General features: G+C 61.5%; 2 protein-coding genes across 2 annotated transcripts; one reads left to right on the top strand and one right to left on the bottom strand.

The window, feature by feature from the left end:
- Positions 1-2,775: 2,775 nt before the first annotated feature.
- VWCE (von Willebrand factor C and EGF domains) lies at positions 2,776-14,229 on the top strand. The gene is given in 22 exon segments (XM_064163319.1): positions 2,776-2,852; positions 2,948-3,177; positions 4,636-4,730; positions 4,841-4,930; positions 5,187-5,315; positions 5,408-5,524; positions 5,613-5,729; positions 7,134-7,162; positions 7,164-7,263; positions 7,353-7,669; positions 7,747-7,840; positions 7,911-7,993; positions 8,125-8,212; positions 8,345-8,430; positions 9,235-9,352; positions 10,192-10,277; positions 10,477-10,573; positions 11,861-11,943; positions 12,076-12,166; positions 12,292-12,374; positions 13,110-13,200; positions 13,439-14,229. Coding segments are annotated over 21 exon segments (2,493 nt in total). The 5' UTR covers positions 2,776-2,852; positions 2,948-3,067; the 3' UTR covers positions 13,828-14,229.
- Positions 14,230-15,076: 847 nt separating this feature from the next.
- On the bottom strand, positions 15,077-18,731 carry PGA5 (pepsinogen A5). The gene is made up of 9 exons (XM_064163348.1): positions 18,645-18,731; positions 18,401-18,548; positions 17,136-17,253; positions 16,789-16,907; positions 16,500-16,699; positions 16,212-16,328; positions 15,957-16,095; positions 15,751-15,843; positions 15,077-15,652 (listed from the first exon to the last, which is right to left on the bottom strand). The coding sequence occupies exons 1-9, from the start codon at positions 18,698-18,700 to the stop codon at positions 15,503-15,505; spliced, it is 1,140 nt and encodes a 379-aa protein (XP_064019418.1). The 5' UTR covers positions 18,701-18,731; the 3' UTR covers positions 15,077-15,502.
- Positions 18,732-19,327: the final 596 nt, after the last annotated feature.

Consider the following 19,327-nt stretch of genomic DNA (forward strand, 5'->3'; position numbering starts at 1 on the left):
ACCCAAGCCAAGGCAGCTTGCCATCTCTTCCTTGGTGGCTCAGCTGCTGAGGTGTCCTCCAGCTGCAGCTTTGTGGGTGGTGAGCCCTGGGAGACAGCACTTCTCTTCAGGTGATGGGTCTCAGCCTTGTCCTCAGGCTGGATTCTGCTGGCTTGAAGTTCTTTGTGTGGATTAATCATTACCTTGCTGCTCTCCACTCTTCTATTTACGCTCTAAATTCTGCCCTCACCTCTGGACTGCTGTCGAAATTCACGTGAGGAGCTCGTGGTCATCCTCCTCTTCTTCCTCCTAGGCTCCTCCATGGCTCTCTGACCTCTCTTCCTGCTTGATCCAGGATGAATCTGGCAGCTCCATCCATAGTCCATCCCATGAGCTCCTCAATGCTCCAGCCTGGGCACGTTTCACTCATGCAGGTGTTAAACAAAACCAGAGAACCTTGCTCAAGGTTGGAAGAGGTTTCTTAGGGTGACCATGACCTACTCATGGTCTGTGTGTCAGCAGGGACAAACAGACCTTGCACCTAGGTGGGTTCTCATCTAGACCAAAATCAGCTCTGCAGAGTTCAGCTGGAGGTGTTGGAGCTTGTGGTGGTCTCCAGGGGTCTGGACTGGGTTCAGTCTTGTCCAACATCTTCATCAGTGACCTGAATGAAGGGCCAGAGCTGGGCTCTCACCCAGTTTGCTGGTAGTACAGAACTGGGAGGAGTGGTTGGCACCATCAGGCTCTGCTGTGTTCAGTGAGACCTGGCCAGGCTGGGGAGCTGGGGGAGGGAAACCTCGTGGAGATCAACCAGGGCAAGAGGAGGAACATGGGGAGGAACAGCTCCCTGCAGCAGTACAGGTGAGGAGTGACCTGCTGGAGAGCAGCTCCATGGAGAAGCACCTGGAGTGCTGGGGGACAACAGTGTGCCCATGAGCCAGCAATGTGCCCTCATGCCCAAGAAGGCCAATGGTATCCTGAGGGGCATGAAAAGTGTGGCCAGCAGGGCAAAGGAGGTTCTTCTGCCCCAGTCAGGCCACAGCTGGGAGTCCTGGATCCAGTTCTGGGCTCCCCAGTTCAGCACAGACTGGGAACTGCTGGAGAGAGTCCAGGGCAGGCTCTGAAGGTGCTGAGGGGCCTGGAGCAGCTCTGTGAGGAGCAAAGGCTGAGAGCCCTGGGGCTGTGGAGCCTGCAGGAGAGCAGCCCCAGAGGGCATCTGCTCAGTGCTCAGCAACAGCTAAAGGAGCTGTGGGGGGCAAGAGGCTGGGGCCAGGCTCTTGTGAGTGGTGCCCAGGGCCAGGCCAAGGGGCAGAGGGCACAGAGTGGAGTGCAGGAGGTTGCATGTGAGGCTGAGGAGAAGCTTGTTTGGTGTGAAGGTGCTGGAGGGCTGGAGCAGGCTGCCCAGAGAGGTTGTGGAGTCTGCTTGTGTGGAGAGCTTGCAAGTGGCCCTGGGCATTGTGCTGCTGGGCAAGCTGCTGTGGGTGCCCTGCTTTGGCAGGGGGCTTGGACTGGCTGATCTCCAGAGCTCCCTTCCAACCCCAACCCTGCTGGGATTGGGGTATTTAAGTCTTGGAGGAGAGTAGTGGGGAGTCCCTGCTGTAGCCAGAGGTGGGCTGCATTCTGAAAGAGAAGATCCTGCTGCAAGCATCCCTGGGGCTCCTGCTGCCATCTTTGTTCTGGTTTCTCCTAGGTGGTCCCAAGGAGAAGACTATATTTGGCCATGTCTCTGCAGGTCTAGGCCTTGTTGGGGGGGGAGAGCAGACAGCAGCTTTATGAGATGGGATGTTTGGGCTCTGCATTCCCCTGCCCACAGCTGCTTCTTCCCTTGGCTTCTTCCCAAGCTTGGTGTGGGGGGAGCTGTTCAGCAAGCCCACGGAGCCCAGCTGGCCTGGCTCTGCTCTGTGCTTCCCCAACAAACTGGGGACACTGGTGCTGGGGTGCTGTCCCCCCCTTTTGTGTGTGCCAAAACCCTGGTTCAAAGAGCTGCAGGCCAGGACAGGGCTGGGGAGGTTGTCCCATGCCACTTGTCACGCTTCAACCACCCTCCCTCACCAGGAGGTCGTATCCCTCTGGGGCAGGGATTGCCTTGCTCCTCACTCCCCAAATCTGGGGGTCCTGCACCCCTAGACTCAGCATATTTCCTCCCCCATCACCACCCAGTGGTTTGATTTGGAAGCATGGAGTGGGGGGATGGTGCTGAGGGGGATGGTGCTGGGATGTGTCCTGCTTGGGTGACCCAAACCCCATTTTCCTGGTGGGTGTTGGGGGGAAATGAGCACCAAACAGAGAGCTGGAGGCTGAGGAGGGGATCCCCTTTGTGGTGAGGCTGAAGACATCACCCCTAGGTTTGCCCCAAGCAGCACTTTGCTCCCTGGTATAAATCATTTACCTGTGACCTTCAGCCCACCAGCCCAGGAAGGGCTGAGGGGCCAGGATGGGGGCGGGGGGTGGGGGGTGTTGGTTGAGGGGAGGTGAAGCCTTGGAGCAAGGTGACCCCGCTCCAGGGGTGTCCCACAGCACCCTGCACCCTTCTCCCCATCCCAGCTCCACTCTGGCCCCTTTCTCTGCTGCGTGCTGCTCGATGGTGGGTCCCAGTGCAGGACTGGGAAGGCAGCCCAGTGCCTCCAGGAGGGAGGAGGAGGAGGAGGAGGGGTGGGGAGAGGCCATGTCAGAGCTTTGCCAGATGTGGGAAAGGAGAGAAGGAGGAGGGGGGGAGGGGGACACACGCTTTCCCTGCTGCTTCCCACCTCACCGAGTACCCCCTTCTCCTCCTTAGAGCCCACCGCACTCGTGACTGCCGTGGAACCGCTCGCCTTGGCCGGAGGAGCCAACCTTGGGGCGAGCATCCCTGCGCCCACCTCCAGGCTGGGCTGGTGGGTGGAGAGCTGGGTGCCCGTGGGGTTTTCCACCCCCCTCCACCCCTGCCAGCTTTCGCCTCCCTCCACCCCCTGCATTGTTCCAGACCCAGCCAGAGCAGGAGGAGGAGAAGGAGAAGGAGGAGGAGCAGGGCCAAGGGCCAACATGTGGTAGGCGCCCGTGGAAGGCAGGAAGGGAAGGCAGGAGTTGGGAGCGTGCCGGAGACGCTGTCATGTTGGTGGAGCTGCTCTTCCACGCTGCCTGTGTGTCCCTGTTCTTCCCGGGAAGCCAGGGCAGGGTCTATCCCGGCAAGAAGAAGCCAACCAGCTTTGCTGTAGAGAGGTAGCCTGGCTTTTCCTCCTCCTTTTCCTTCTCCTTCTCGCAGCTACACCTGGGCAGGGTAGAGTGCGGTGTCCGGCTCTGCTCCGCTGTCCCCTCAGCTGCCGTCGGGGCTCTGGTGGTGCCTCAACCCATCCCGCTTGGAGGGGATGGCATTCCACGAATTCCTCCTGCTGCCCTGGGGACCGAGGGAGTGTGACCCTTGCGGGAGTCCTGCTCCCTGCACCCATGTGCTGCTCCCTGCTGTATCCTGGTCCCCACACCCATGTCCTGCTCCCCTCATTCATGTCCTGCTCCCTGCATCCATGCTGCTCCCCACGTGTCCTGCTCCTTGCATCTGTGCCCTGCTCCACATCTCTGTCCTGCTCCTCTCATCCACGTCCTGCTCCCTGCATCCGTGCTGCTCCCCCCGTCCTACTCCCTGCATCCGCCCTGCTCCCCTCATTCCTGTCCTGCTCCTCTCATCCACGTGCTGCTCCCCATGTGTCCTGCTCCCCACATCCATGTCCTGCTCCCTGCATCCATGCTACTCCCCATGTGTCCTGCTCCTCTCATCCATGTCCTGCTCCCTGTACCCGTGCTGCTCCCCATGTGTCCTGCTCCCCACATCCATGTCCTGCTCCCTGCATCCATGCTGCTCCCCATGTGTCCTGCTCCTCTCATCCATGTCCTGCTCCCTGCATCCATGTCCTTCCAGCTGTACCCTACTCCATGTCTGTGTCCTGCTCCTCTCATCCATATCCTGTTCCCTGCATCCATGCTGCTCCCCACATGTCCTGCTCCCTGTATCCATGCTGCTCCCCATGTGTCTTGCTCCTCTCCATGTCCTGCTCCCTGTATCCATGCTGCTCCCCATGTGTCCTGCTCCCCACATCCATGTCCTGCTCCCTGTATCCATGCTGCTCCCCACATGTCCTGCTCCTCTCCATGTCCTGCTCCCTGTATCCATGCTGCTCCCCACGTGTCCTGCTCCTCACATCCATGTCCTTCCATCTGTACCCTGCTCCACGTCTGTGTCCTGCTCCTCTCATCCATGTCCTGCTCCCTGCATCCATGCTGCTCCCCACGTGTCCTGCTCCTTCCATCTGTGCCCTGCTCCTCTCATCCATGTCCTACTCCCCACATCCATGTCTTGCTTCCTACATCCGTGTCCTGCTCCCCATGTCCTCCTGGGAGACATTTCTCCCTTGCCACCACACCCTTCCATGCTTGGCTTAGCTGGGGCATGATCCTTTCCCTCCATCCCACCTTGATTTGAGGTCACCACACACCTGCCTTCCCCTGGATCCATACCTGGCCACGGGCACATGGTGACCACTCCTGTGTGTCCTCCTGTCCCCATCTTCCCGGGGTGGAGAGATCCCTACCAACGGGAGGTGGCTCCCCCATGACCTTTGCTCCTTGCCCTGGGGTCTTGGGGCAGAGTGGCCCAGGTGACCTCAGCCTCTTGTGGTCACACAGACGTCGCCTGGGACCCCACGTCTGCTTCTCAGGCTTTGGCAGTGGATGTTGCCCCGGGTGGATGGTGGCCCCTGGCAGTGGGCACTGCACCCTGCGTGAGTATGGGGATCTGGGGGGCACAGGGGGGAGGATGAGGGGAGGTCAAGGTGGGTGGGTTTTGGGGGTCCTCACCCTCCTGGTGGCTACCTGTCCACTGTCCCCACAGCTCTTTGCTCCTTCGGCTGCGGCAGTGGCTTCTGTATCGCTCCCAACCTCTGCTCGTGCCCAGATGGAGAGCAGGGCATCACCTGCCCAGGTACCCACCTGCTCCTGCTGTGCCAAGAGCCAGAACCCCTTGGCACCGTGCTCCTTGTCACCCCTCCTTGCCCTGTCCCCTGGCGCCATGCTCCTTGTCACCTCTCCTTGCCCTGTCCCCTGGTGTGGTCTCCATCCCTGGCAAGGGTAGAGGTGCTCCCAGGTGGCACAGAGTGGGTGCCGCAGGGCCGGCCTGGCAAGGTGGGTGGGCTCTGGGGTGGCATCGGTGCCCCGTGGACCCTTTGTCCCTGTTTCAGAGCCACCAGGGACCTGTGGGGAGTACGGCTGTGACCTCTCCTGTAACCACGGCGGGTGCCAGGAGGTTGCCCGCGTCTGCCCCCTTGGCTTCTCCATGGTGGAGACAGCCAACGGCGTCCGCTGCACCGGTGAGCAGGGGCGGGGAGGTCCCGGCGGGACGGGAGGTCCCAGCGGCGGTGGTCGCCCACCTCCAGCTGTCCCTCACTTCTCGCCCCTCAAGACATCGACGAGTGCCTGAGTGCTGCGTGCGAAGGTCTCTGCGTCAACACCGAGGGCGGCTTCGTCTGCGAGTGCGGCCCTGGCATGCAGCTCTCCGCCGACCGCCACAGCTGCCAGGGTGCGTGCGTGGGCAGCGGAGGGCAGCGGGCAGGGCACAGACGGCGGCCGGCAGCAGCCGCTGACCCCGCGGCTGTGCCCGTTGGCAGATACGGACGAGTGCCTGGCCACGCCGTGCCAGCACCGCTGCAAGAACAGCCTGGGCAGCTACCGCTGCTCCTGCCGGCCTGGCTACCACCTGCACGGCAACCGCCACTCCTGCCTGGGTGAGCGCCGCGGCCGTGCTGGCGTGGGAGGAGGGGGGGAGTTCCCGGGTGGGGGGGTCGTGGGATCAGACACTGCCTTGGCTTGGCTTGGCTTGGCTTGGAAGGGCTCGTCCATGGCGTCTAGACCTAACTGCCCTGCTCTGGGCTGGGTGGGACTCCTGCCGCTAGAGCAGCTCGCCCCGGGGCGCGACGGCCAGGGGGGGTTGGAGGCTCTGCAGAGGAGGAGGAGGAGGAGGAGGAGGCGGCTTCGACTAGAGCAGGTTGAGCCAAGCCTCATCCGACCTGGCCTGGAATGCTGCCAGGGATGAGGCATCCACAGCCTCTATGGGCAACCTCTTCCAGGGCATCACCACAGAATCTCAGGCTGGTTGGGGTGGGAAGGGACCTTTCAAGCTCGCCCCACCCAGATCATGGAGCCCAACCCTTCACCCAGCACTGCCAGGGCACCACCAAACCATGGCCCTCAGCACCACAGCTCCAGGGCTCTGAAAGCCCTCTAGGGGTGAGGACTCCACCACTGCCCTGGGCAGCCTGGACCAGCCCTTGGCAAGTCTCAAGAGGAAGAGATTTTCCCCAGTCATTGGATCTCAGACCTTCAAAGGGAAGGCTCCTCTCAAGCTCATCCAGTCCAACCCCCTGCAGTCGGCAGGGACAGCACCAACTAGGGCAGGTTGCTCAGAGTCCCAACCAAGCTGACCTGCAGTGGTGCCAGGCATGGGCAGCTCCCAGCTCCCTGGGCAACCTGGGCCAGGCTCTCAGCACCCTCAGGGGCAAACATCTCTCTCTTCTCTCCACTCTGAATCTCCCTCTGTTAGGTCCAAACCATCAGCCCTTGGCCTATCACAACAGACTCTGCTCACAAGTTTGCCCCCCAGCTTCTAGGTCTCCTTGAAGCACTGAAAGGCCACCAGGAGGTCTCCCTGGAGCCTTCTCTCCCAACCCCAACTCTCTCAGCCTGGCTTCACAGCAGAGGGCTTCCAGATCTTCACCTGGTGCAACCAATCCATGTCCCCCCTGTGAGGAAGACTCCATAGCTGTGTCGCTGAGGGCCGTGCTTTGGTGGTGCCCTGGCAGTGCTGGGTTAAGGGCTGGACTCCATCATCTTGAAGGTCTCCTCTGACCCAAATGATTCTTTAGTACTGAGGATTTCCCCCAGCCCAGCTGCAGGACCTTGCACTTGGTCTTGTTCAGCCTCAGGAGGTCCACACAGTCCCACATCTCCAGCTCACCCAGGTCCCTCTGGATGCCACCTCACCTCTCAACGCCACCCCCCCCAGCTGGGTGTCACCTCCAGCCTCCCTGAGGCTGCACTGCCCCTTGTCCTCCCTGGCGCCGCTGAAGGGGACAGCTCAGTGGCAAGGCTGCCTCCTGCCCGGCCGCTGAGCAGTGCCTCTGTCCCCGCAGACGTGAACGAGTGCCGGGGGGGGGGCCGGGCGCCGCGCCTGCCACCACTCCTGCCACAACACCCCGGGCAGCTTCCTCTGCTCCTGCCGCCCCGGCTACCGCCTCAGCGGGGACAGGGTCTCCTGCGAAGGTAACCAACTCCCTCTCCGGCCCGCAGGAGCTGGGGCAGATGGGCTCAGCTCCCTTCCTGCCCTCAGCGATCTCCTTTTTCTCCCCTAGGATACCCCAAATCCATCCTGGCCCCATCGCCCATCCTGCAGTCCCTGCAGCATCCACCCACCCTCGTCCTGCTCCCACCTGGCTCTGGAGGACCTCTCCTGGGTGGTTCCTCACCCCATCTCCCAGCTGCAGCCCCTGGCACCCAGCTACCTTTCTCCTCACCCATCTCAGTGTCCCTGGCCACCGAGCCATCCCCTCGTGCCGTGGGACCTCCTGGCACTTCCCCCCCATCAGCCCAAGGCTGTTGGTACCGGGGGGTCCCCCGGGAGCCTGGAGCTCGCTGGGCAGAGCTGGGGTGCCAGAGCTGTAGCTGCCAGGTGAGGCCCCCATCGTCCCCGCCCCTCCCCAGCCCCACCAGTGTGACACTGTGCTGAGCCACCGCACGTCCCGGCAGGGGGGACAAGTGGCGTGCCAGCCCATCAGCTGCCCTGTGTCCTGCTCCCACCCGCTGCCCGCCCCACCGGGGGGCTGCTGCCCCAGTTGCTCAGGTGAGCTCCAGTGTGCCACTCCCAGCTCCCCTGCCCCAGGAGGGTCCCCCCCTGACGCCCTTGTTTGCAGGGTGCTGGTTCGAGGGGGCGGCCCGGGCTGAGGGTGATGTCTTCTCCTCATCCAACGGGAGCTGCACTGTCTGCGTCTGCCTGGTGAGCCCGGGCTGGGCTGGGAGCATCGCTCTCTAGCTCCTCTTTGGGGGGATGGAGAAGGATGTGCCGGTGGGGAAGGGGCTTGTTGCCCCTTGGCCACCCCCCTGACACTCCCACATTGTCCTCTGCAGGCTGGTAACATCTCCTGCATCACCCCTGAGTGTCTCCCAGGCTCCTGCCCCAGCTCCTCACCAGCTGACTGCTGCTCCTGCCAGCCAGGTGGGTTCCCCAGGACCCAGGAAGATGGGGGGGGGGGGTAACTCCAAGCTCTGCCAGGAATGGGGGTGCAGCAGGAGTGGTACTTCACTGCCCCACCCTGGCTCCAGCCCTGTTGCCTCTCTTCCCACCCAGCAAAGTGCAGCTTTCAGGGCCGCTCATACCCACACGGTGCCCACTTCAGCCTGGATGGGGACGAATGTACCATCTGCACCTGCAGGGTAGGTCCTGGGGGGCCTGGAGGGTGAGGAGATCCCTAGGGATGCTCCAGAGAGCTTCCCTGAATCATCTCGCTGTGGAGATCCCAGAATCTCATGGTGGGGTTGGAAGGGAGCTCTGGAGATCAGCCAGTCCAAGTCCCCTGCCAAAGCAGGGCACCCACAGCAGCTTGCCCAGCAGCACAAGGCCCAGGGCCACTTGCAAGCTCTCCACACAAGCAGACTCCACAACCTCTCTGGGCAGCCTGCTCCAGCCCTCCAGCACCCTCACACCAAACAAGCTTCTCCTCAGCCTCACATGCAACCTCCTGCACTCCACTCTGTGCCCTCTGCCCCTTGGCCTGGCCCTGGGCACCACTCACAAGAGTTTGGCCCCAGCCTCTTGCCCCCACAGCTCCTTTAGCTGTTGCTGAGCACTGAGCAGATGCCCTCTGGGGCTGCTCTCCTGCAGGCTCCACAGCCCCAGGGCTCTCAGCCTTTGCTCCTCACAGAGCTGCTCCAGGCCCCTCAGCACCTTCAGAGCCTGCCCTGGACTCTCTCCAGCAGTTCCCAGTCTGTGCTGAACTGGGGAGCCCAGAACTGGACCCAGGACTCCCAGCTGTGGCCTGGCTGGGGCAGAGCAGAGGGGCAGCAGACCCTCCCTTGCCCTGCTGCCCACACTCTTCTTCATGCCCCCCTAGGAGACCATTTGGCTTCTTGTCCCCGGGGACACAATGCTGGCTCATGGGCAGTGCTGAGGCAGGGTGAGTGGGCACAGGGCTGAGTCTGGCTGTGGGGACAGAAGGTGACAGGTGTCCATGTCCCCAGGGTGGAGAGGTGGAGTGTTCTTTCTCTCCCTGCCCCGTGCTCGACTGCCCTCAGCACCAGCGGCTCCTGCGCCCAGGGCAATGCTGCTTCACCTGCCAGGACCCCCCGGCCCCTGCTGGTGAGCCCCCGGGACAGCTGGGCACAGGCAGGCTGGGATGCAGGGGGCAGCAGAGAAGGGATGTGGGGGACTGCTGGGGGTAGGGAGGGCAAGATATGGGGGAGCTTCTAAGGATGGGCAGGTTGGGGTGTGAGGGACCCTTGGAGATGGGGAGAGTGGGATGCAGGGGCCAATGGAGACAGCATTGTGCTGAGGGCAGGACAGGTTTGATGTGGGCTGCAGCTGGGATGGGATGTGAGGGACACTGGGGGATGAGGATGATGGGAGATTGGGAATGCTTTGGGATGAGGAGGGTGGGATGAGTGGAACAGCTGGGAATGGGCAAAGTGGGGTGGGGAGTGGCTGAGGGTAGGGAGAGTGGGATGTGGGGGGTGGGTTGGGGGACAAGGAGGACAGGATGCAGGGGACATCTAGGGCCGGGTAGGGTATCACAAGGTACAATTGGGATGGAATGTGGAGGATGCTTGGGAATGGGGAGGGTGGGATTTGGGAGATGCCTGGGGATGGGGAGGGTAGGATGTGGGGGGGCAGTTGGGAGGCAGTGAGAACAGGATGCTGGGGACAGCCGGGCATGGGCAGGGTGGGATGGGAGGGACCCTTGGGGATGGGGAGGGTGGGAGGTTGGGAATAGCTGGGCACAGCGAAGGTGGGATGTGTGGCACAGCTGAGGGACAACGAGGACAGGATGTAGAGGACAGCTGGGCACAAGGAGCTGTTGGGCAGGGCACTGAGGGGAGCTGCTGAGGAGGGTGCACAGCAGTGTGTGAGCACAGAGCTGAGGATGCCAGGCTGGGTTTGGGGGGTACCTGTGTCCTTCCCCACCCCCTGTCCAACCCCAGGTTGCTTGATGGATGACAACGGGGTGGAGTTTCCCGTCGGACAGATCTGGTCTCCGGGCGATCCCTGTGAGTTATGCATCTGCCAGGTGAATGAGAACCTGCTCTGCTTCACCCCCTCCTACCTGCCCCTGCCCCAGGCACGGCTCCTGCTCCCCTTCTCCTTCCTTGCTTCCTTCCTTCCTTCCTTTCCTCAGCTTGCCAGGGCCGCTCCTGGTCGTGGTTTTATCCCAGCAGCACCGTTTTGGGGTTGCCCCAAAGACTCTGGCAAGTGCTTCTCCCCTGCAGGCAGACGGCTCGGTCAGCTGCACACGGACGGACTGCCTGGAGACCTGTCCCCACCCCATCCGCATCCCCGGGCAGTGCTGCCCCGACTGCTCCGCAGGTCAGCTGCCGGTTCCCTGCAGGGCTGCAGCCCCCTCTGCATCGCCTTCTGCAGCCTCTCTTCATATCATCCTCACCCCTTCTGCATCGCCCTCGCATCGCCTTCTGCATCCTCTCTCCATGCCATCCTCACCCCTTCTGCAGCCCCTTCTGCATCCTCTCTCCATGCCATCCTCACCCCTTCTGCATCCCCTTCTGCATTCCCTTTTCATGCCATCTTCACCCCTTCTGCAGCCCCCTCCGCATCCTCTTCTGCATCCTCTCTTCATGCCATCTTCACCCCTTCTGCAGCCCCCTCTGCATCCCCTTCTGCATTCCCTTTTCATGCCATCTTCACCCCTTCTGCAGCCCCCTCTGCATCCTCTTCTGCATCCTCTCTTCATGCCATCCTCACCCCTTCTGCAGCCCCCTCCGCATCCCCTTCTGCATCCTCTCTTCATGCCATCTTCACCCCTTCTGCATCCCCTTCTGCGTCCCCTTCTGCATTCCCTTTTCATGCCATCTTCACCCCTTCTGCAGCCCCCTCTGCGTCCCCTTCTGCATCCTCTCTTCATGCCACCTTCACCCCTTCTGCAGCCCCCTCTGCATCCCCTTCTGCATCCTCTCTTCATGCCATCTTCACCCCTTCTGCAGCCCCCTCTGCGTCCCCTTCTGCATTCCCTCTTCATGCCATCCTCACCCCTTCTGCAGTCCCCTCTGCATCCCCTTCTTCATGCCATCTTCACCCCCTCTGTATCCCCTTCTGCATCCCCTCTTCATACCATCTTCATCCCTTCTGCATTCCCTCTTCATGCCATCTTCACCCCTTCTGCATCCTCTCTTTATGCCATCTTCACTCCTCCTGCAACACCTCTACATCACATCTTCATTTCACTTTCAGCTCATCTGCATCCCCCCTACATCCCATCTTCATCCCCACTATATCCTCTCTCCATCCCCTGCCCTCCCATGGCAGGACCATGGAGTCATGGAATGGCTTTGGTGGGAAAAGACCTTTCAGATGATGGAATCCAACCCTTAACCCAGGCCTGCCAGGGCACCACCAAACCATGACCCTCAGCATCACATCTCCAGGGCTTAGAAACCCCTCCAGGGCTGAGGACTCCACCACTGCCCTGCATAGTCTGGGACAGGCCTGGACAACCCTCAAGGGCAACAAATTGTTCCTTGTTGTCCAACCTGAACCTTCCCTTGCTGACCAAGCCCAGTCTGAGCTTACACAAAGAGGTCTCCATGGGGTTCTCTAAGCTTCCTGAGTACCCCAAGAGCTCCTCTCTCCCCCCCACAGGCTGCACCTACATGGGAAGGATCTTCTACAACAACGAGACCTTTCCCTCCAGCCTGGACCCTTGTCTCAGCTGCATCTGCCTGGTGAGGGCTGTGCCAAGGACCACGAGATGGAGTTGGGCTCCTGAGCGTTTCAGGGTGGTGTCCCCCCATATTTTATTGCCCAAAGCCCACCCTTGTGGCCACCAACAGCAGAGCCTCTCCCATCTCTTGCAGCTGGGCTCCGTGGCCTGCTCACCCGTGGACTGTGCCATCTTCTGCACCTACCCCTTCCACCCTGAGGGCGAGTGCTGCCCAGTCTGTAATGGTAGGAACTGGGAACGGTGGGGAGAAGGGGACCTCGTGCCCCCTCCACCCCACGGACCACCCCACAGACCACCCCACGGACCACCCCTCCATCTGCTGAGCTTTGTCTTGCTCCCCGTGACCCAGACTGCAACTACCAGGGCAGGAAGGTGGTGAACGGGCAGAGCTTCACCCCCGAGGGAGAGCCCTGCACCCACTGCACCTGCCAGGTGAGCAGGGTGCCCGTGCCCATGCCCACGAGGTGCCCATGGAGTGTCTGTGACCACAGGGTGCCCATGCCCACAAGGTGACTGTGTCCATGGGATGCCTGTGCCCATAGGGTGCCCATGACTGTAGGGTGCCCATGCCCATGGGGTACCCATGAGCATAAAGTGCTCATGATCATGAGATATCCTTGCCCAAAGTGTGCCCATGCCCGTGGGATGCCCATGCTGGCAGTGCTCATGCCCATGGGTTACCTGTGCCTATAAGTCGTCCATGCCTATGGGGTGCTCATGCCTGTATGTTGGCCATGCCCACAGTGTGCCCATGCCTGTAGGCTGTCAGCTTCCATGGGGTGCCTATGCCTATACAGTGCCTGTGGGGTACCCATACCTGTAAGGTGCCCATAGGTTTCCCATGCCTGTAGCTTGGCCATGCTCACAGGGTGCCAGTACCCACAGGGTGCTGATGTTCATGGAGTGCCCATGTCCATGGGGTGCCTTTGCCCATAGGGTGCCCATTTCCATACCTATTCCCACAGGATGCCCATGGTCCTAAGGGGCCTTTTGCCACAGGATACCCACGCCCATAGAATACCCATGCCCACATGATGCCCACGGGATACCCATCCTTATAGGGTGCCCATGCCCATGGGCTGCCCATACCAGTAGCAGATGTGACTGGGTATCCTGGTGGGGATGTGGGGAGTGTGGCTGACCCCCACCTTCACCCCTGGATGCCAGCTTGGAGAGGTGAGCTGTGAGAAGAGGCTGTGCCCCCATTCCTGCTCCGAGCCTGCTGTGCTGCCTGCTGCCTGCTGCCCACCCTGCCAAGGTAACAGGGTGCCAGACTCTGGCAGGGTCTGGTTTGGGATTCCACTGCCCTGCTGCCCACCCTGCCAAGGTACCAGGGTGCCCAGGCTCTGGCAGGGTCTGGTCTGGGATTCCTTTGCCCTGCTGTGGCACCCTGAGGGTGGTTGGGTGCCCCCTCCACCCTGGGGGTGGGGTGAAGCCAGGGGACAAAGTGGGTGCCAGAGGCCAAAGTGGGTGCTAACCAAACCCCTCTCCATTAGCCTCCGACGTCTGGCTCCCGCTGCACAGCAGTGACCTGTCCCCATCCCGTGAGGATTCACCCACTGGCACCCCTCCTCCTAGCCCCCCACCCCCGCCTCAGCCCCCTCACCCCAGCCTGGCACAGCTCCTACTCCCCAGCACAACCCCCCTCGGGCCCTCTGAGGGGAGCACAGCAGCTGGGGAGCCCCCTCCAACCACACTGAGCCCCACTGGGCACCCGGTGCCACCCACTCTGCCCACCAAGCTCCCCTCTGAGGCTGCAGCCCCTCCAGACTCCACAGGCAGCCCTGGTTTGAGTGCCAGAACTTGGGCACCCCCCCCAGATGTGGAACCTTCTGTCGTGTCACCAGCCAGGGGGGAGAGCCATGGTGAGCATGAGGCACCCTAGGGCTCAGGTGTCCTGAGAGGAGGAGGAGGAGGAGGAAGAGGGGATCTGCAGGACCAGCAGGCCTGGCCCACCAGACCGAGGGAGCTGTGGGTGGCTGGGGAAGGGGTGCCAAGCAGATAGGGTGGGCAACATCATCCCCACTCCCACGGGTGTGTGCCCACTCCCACGGGTGCACAGGCACTGCCCATGTCTGGAGAAGGTCCCCAAGGTGTCCCCAGCCCCTCACCACCCCACTGAAGCAGGACAGGTGCAAGATGTAGGGCTGGGAGATGCTTCTGGCCAGGCTGGGGTGCCCCAAACCCATGGCACACATCCCTAGGGTGGGCACTGCCCCAGCTGCTGGCATGAGGAGGGGTCCAGCTGCCCCCCACCCTGTCACCAATAAAGTCACCCTGATATTTATGCTGTTACCCTACTTCTGCTTGCACCCAGGGATGCTGACTCCAGCCCTGGGGCTCCTCCTGGGGGGGGGGGGGGGTGGTTCAGGGGTAAGTGACCCCCCTCAGGGTGACAAGGGCAGTGCTGGAGGCGTTTGGCTTTGGGGACAGCAGGGATGTGCCTGCCCTGGTGGCAGAGGCATGGATGGAGACTTCTTTGAGGTCTCTGCAAGCTGAGCCTGAGGGCACCGAGTGAGGGAAGAGGATCTGGGGGGGGAGGAAGGCTGGCACCAAATTTTGGCTAGTCCTGGTTGCCACATCCCATCATGGGAGATGTTTGCTGCTGCACGTCCTGCCAAAGGGCTCAACCCCAGGACACATCCACGGCTCCTGGAAGCAGCAGGAGAGGTCGTTCTGATGGTGTCCAGCCAGGAGAGATGGTGCTCAGCAGCTCACAGCACCATCAGCACCAGGGTGGGACCCAGAACCACAACAAGCATCGTCACCCAGCCCCAAAAGTAGGCATCGGATGGGTGCTGGTGGGGCAGAGCTGCAGCTGTGCTCTCATCCTTGTCCCTTGCAGTGCTCCACACCATCCCCATCCCTCTGTCCACCACCAGCTCCAGAGGTGGACATCAGGTGGATGCTGGTGGGGCAGAGCTGCAGCTGTGCTCTCATCCTTGTCCCTTGCAGTGCTCCACACCATCCCCATCCCTCTGTCCGCCACCAGCCCCGGAGGTGGACATCAGGTGGATGCTGGTGGGGCAGAGCTGCAGCTGTGCTCACATCCTGGTTCCTTGTGATCTTTACAGCTTCCCCCATCCCTCCTGCCCACCACCAGCCCTAGAGGTGGACATCAGGTGGATGCTGGTGGGACAGAGACACAGCTGTGCTCCCATCCTTGTCCCCACACCTTCCCCATCCCACTTGGCCACCACTAGCCCCAGCAGCCCCCAGCCACAGGGCACCACGGGAACAGAAAGTGGTGCCCCTGGGGCACCCAGCCCTGGCTGAGTGGCACCAGCTGCCCCCATAAAGCCTGCTGAGGTGACCAGTTGGCAGCACAACTCTGCCCTGGCTTCGTGGGCACCCTCAGCCCCACACCTCAGAGGGTGGCAGTGCCAGGGTGGCCAAGCCAGCCCTTGCCAGACAGACGTGACACAAACGGAGCTTCTTCATAGCTTTATTGCGGAGGGGATGGGAGCGCCGGGGGGGGGGGGGGGGAGGGCCACCCCCGGCTGCCACCGAGCTGGGGGCTGCCAGGGCAGGGGGACAGGCTGCTGGGCACTGTCCCCAGCTCAGTTCAGAGGGGACAGCCCCACCCTGTTGTTGGCCCTGTCGAAGATGGTGTAGTACTGGCGGATGAAGACGTCCCCGAGGATCCAGAGCTCGCCAGCCTCCGTGGGCACATCCATGCCTTCGAAGCCCAGGGTGCAGTACCCATCGCTCTGCAGCCAAGGGGGTGGTGGCAGAGTGGTCACCAACCGCTGCAGCCTCTCCCCAAGCCCACCCTGAGTGCCCCCCCCCCGCCCATTTAGGTGCTCACCTCTATCACGTAGGCGCTGGGGGGCACGCTGAAGGCCTGGTTGTTGATGTAGTAGACGACGCTGGGCAGGCTGCTGACAGCGCTGCAGCTGACCTGCAGGTGGCACAGGGTGGCAGGAGGTGGTCAGTGGCCACCCCGGGAGGGGCAATGGGGGCCAGTGGAGCAGCTCACACACATCACCACCACCCCCAACCCTGGGGCCTCACCTGGCCGTTGGAGTTGGCACCAAGGCTGGCCAAGATGGTGCCAAGGATGCTGTTGGGCACAACTAGCAGGGAGGTGCCTGTGTCCACAATGGCCTGGCAGCCTTGTGAGCAGGCAACAGGTTGTCCTCCAATGTAGACGCTGGGGAGAAGGACATGGGGTGAGGCTTCTGGGGTTGGGATAAGGAGCTGCACCCCTCAAAACACCATCATGGGGCACAGGGATGGTGCCAAGCTTGGGGGCTGTGCCAGGACTACCTGTCCATGGTGATCTGCCAGTAGGTTTCAGCAGAGAGGGGGATCCAGCTGATGCCGTTGGCAGTGTAGCTGTAGTCGATGGCACCAAAGAGGACAAAGCTGCCACTGGCTCCGTTGCTGTAAAGAGGGAAATCACCATGTGAGGGTCTCACTGCACCACCGGCAGTGCCAGCACCAAAGGGGATTTGCTGCCATCCTCCTCTGCCAGCAGCTGGCAGCACTGAGCCAGGTCCCCCAGGAGCCCTCCTAGGATGACTGGTACCAGAGAAAGCACCAGCCAGGACTTACTTGCTCAGGTAGACAGAGAAGAGGTCCCTTGGCACCAGATTCTCTGCCATCATGTTGTCAAAGACAGGGGTGGCACCAGAGGAGGCGATGCTGGGGAATGCCAGTCCCAGGATGCCATCGAAGGGGCTGTAGTAGAAGAAGTTTCCAGGCTCTGTCTCGGTCAGCCCAAAGATCTGGTTGGTGACCTGGATGCCTGCAACCTGGGTGGGCAGATGTGAAGAGGGAGGAATGGTTTGAGGGTGTGTGTGTTGTGCCAGCTGCCAGGGGGGGGTGGCTGTGGTGCCCTTACAGTGACAGTGTCATAGCCCAGCACCCCTGTCATGCTGCCAGTGCCGTAGGCGATGCTGACGCTGTCATTGGTGCCAACGAAGGTGGAGGAGGCTGCTGGGTTGAAGCGGTTGTGGTTGCCTGTGGGTGCCAAAGGGAGAGATGGCCATGGGTCACCCGGCCCTTGGGGACCAAAGATGCCCCTCCAGCGCCCCCTCTGTCACCCAACACCCAAGCAGAGCCACCCTTGGCTCCCAGCCCCAATCAGGGGAATCCCCAGAGCCAGGCAGGGCAGGAGACTGTCCAAGCTTGGGGCTTCCCCAACCTTCCCCCATCTGCTGGCGGGCACAGGGCTAGCTGGGCACTCACTGCAGGCCTGGCTGGCACAGTAGACGGAGGGCACCCAGAGGTTGGAGGAGCCAGTGTCAAAGATGACAGTGAAATCCTGCCCGGGGGTCCCGATGGAGATGGTGCCGTAGTACTCGTTCTGTGGGACAGGGGCAGAGGGCTCAGGGGGGTGGGAGAGGGGCGGGGGGGTGAGTAACAGGTTAGGGCAAGGGGCTAGAGGGATGGGGAAGGGGCTTAGAGGGATGGGAGATGGGGCTTAGAGGGATGGGAAAGGGAGTTATAGAGGGATGGGGGAAGGGAGTTATAAAGGGATGGGGGAAGGGAGTTATAGAGGGATGGGAGATGGGGGTTAGAGGGATGGGGGAAGGGGCTTAGAGGGATGGGGAAGGGAGTTATAGAGGGATGGGAGATGGGGGTTAGAGGGATGGGGAAGTGGCTTAGAGGGATGGGGGAAGGGGCTTAGAGGGATGGGGGAAGGGGCTTAGAGGGATGGGAGATGGGGGTTAGAGGGATGGGGAAGAGAGTTATAGAGGGATGGGGAAGAGAGTTATAGAGGGATGGGGAAGAGAGTTATAGAGGGATGGGGGAAGAGAGTTATAGAGGGATGGGGGAAGAGAGTTATAGAGGGATGGGGGAAGAGAGTTATAGAGGGATGGGGAAGAGAGTTATAGAGGGATGGGGGAAGAGAGTTATAGAGGGATGGGGGAAGAGAGTTATAGAGGGATGGGGGAAGAGGCCAGTGGGGGTGGAGGAGGGGCTAGTGGAATGAATAAGAGGTGAGGAGAATGGGTAAGAGTCTAGTGGGATGAGTAAAAGCTTGGAGCTGTTCAAGGCAGGATTGGACATGGCACTTGGTGCCAAGGTCTAGCCTTGAGCTCTGTGGTAAAGGGTTGGACTTGATGATCTATGAGGTCTCTTCCAACCTTGGTGATACTGTGATACTGTAAAGGGTTAGAGGGATGACTAAGAGGCTAATGGGATGAGTAAGGTCTTAAGGCAATGGGCAAGGGGCTAGTGGGATGAGAATCAGGTTAGAGGAATGGGTAAGGGGCTAGTGGGATGGGTAAGGGGCTAAAGGACTGGGCAAGGGGCTCGTGGGAGGGGTAAAGCATTGAGGGGCTGCTGGATGGCTCGGGGGATTGTTGAGGGGCCAGGTGAAGGGCCAGAGGGATGAAGAAGGGGCTGGCAGGACAGGTGGGTGAGGGAAGGGGCTAAGGGGCTGGGTAAAAGGCGGGGACCCCACGGGCTGCCTCCTCTCTGCCCTCCCAGCCCCTCTGCATGCTCACGTCCATGTAGTTCTGCAGGGGCTCCGAGGCCAGCAGGCTGGGGAAGTACTTGCTGGCCGGGTTGTAGGGGTGCTGCAGCAGGTACAGCTCCAGCAAGCCACGGTCCTTCAGGGCCTGCCGCAGGGACTTCCCCCTCCAGAGAGGAACCCTGGGCAGAAGCAGGAGACCACCCCCGTCCATCACCAGCACCCAAGCAGGGTCGGGGTGCTGGGGGTCCTCAGGCACCTCTGGCCCTGGCACTCACCTGGAGATGCGGCATTGAGCCAGGGCCACCAAGGTGAGGAGCAGGAGCAGCTTCATGGTGGTTGCTACTGGAGTGCAACCCAGGAGAGAAAGGAAGAGGCTTGAGAGTGCCACCTGGCCCCAGCCTGGCCCCTTATATCCCAGCTGGGGCTTGTTTGCCCAGCGGCCCCGATAAGAAAGGCAAACGGCTCCAGGGGTAGTTATCACAACGTCCTTAAGGGAGGTGGCCCAGCAGCAAAGTCAAGCTGAGGGTTTGCCATCCTCACCTGGGGTCCAACACCACGGCCAGGGCACAGGGATGCTGGTGGCAAGCTGGGGATGGGTGTTAACACAGGCTCACAGGATGGCAGGGCTTGGAAGGGACACAAAGGGAGCCTCGAGTCCAGCCCCCCTGCCAGAGCAGGACCAGACAGTCCAGCTCAGGGCACACAGGAACACATCCAGACAGGCCTGGGAAGGCTCCAGAGAAGGAGACTCCACAACCTCTCCGGGCAGCCTGTGCCAGTGCTCTGGGACCCTTACAGTAACCTTTTGTGTTGAGGTGGAACCTCCTGTGCTGCAGCTTCCATCCTTTGCTCATTGTCCCATCACAGGGAGCAAGTGAGCAGAGCAACCATCCAGTTCCTCTGTGCCTCAAACTGGAGGCACTGGGAGGGTGCTGATGAGGGGGTTGTGGGCTGGACA

This window comes from Pogoniulus pusillus, chromosome 24, assembly GCF_015220805.1.
Source record: "Pogoniulus pusillus isolate bPogPus1 chromosome 24, bPogPus1.pri, whole genome shotgun sequence".
NCBI lineage: Eukaryota > Metazoa > Chordata > Aves > Piciformes > Lybiidae > Pogoniulus > Pogoniulus pusillus.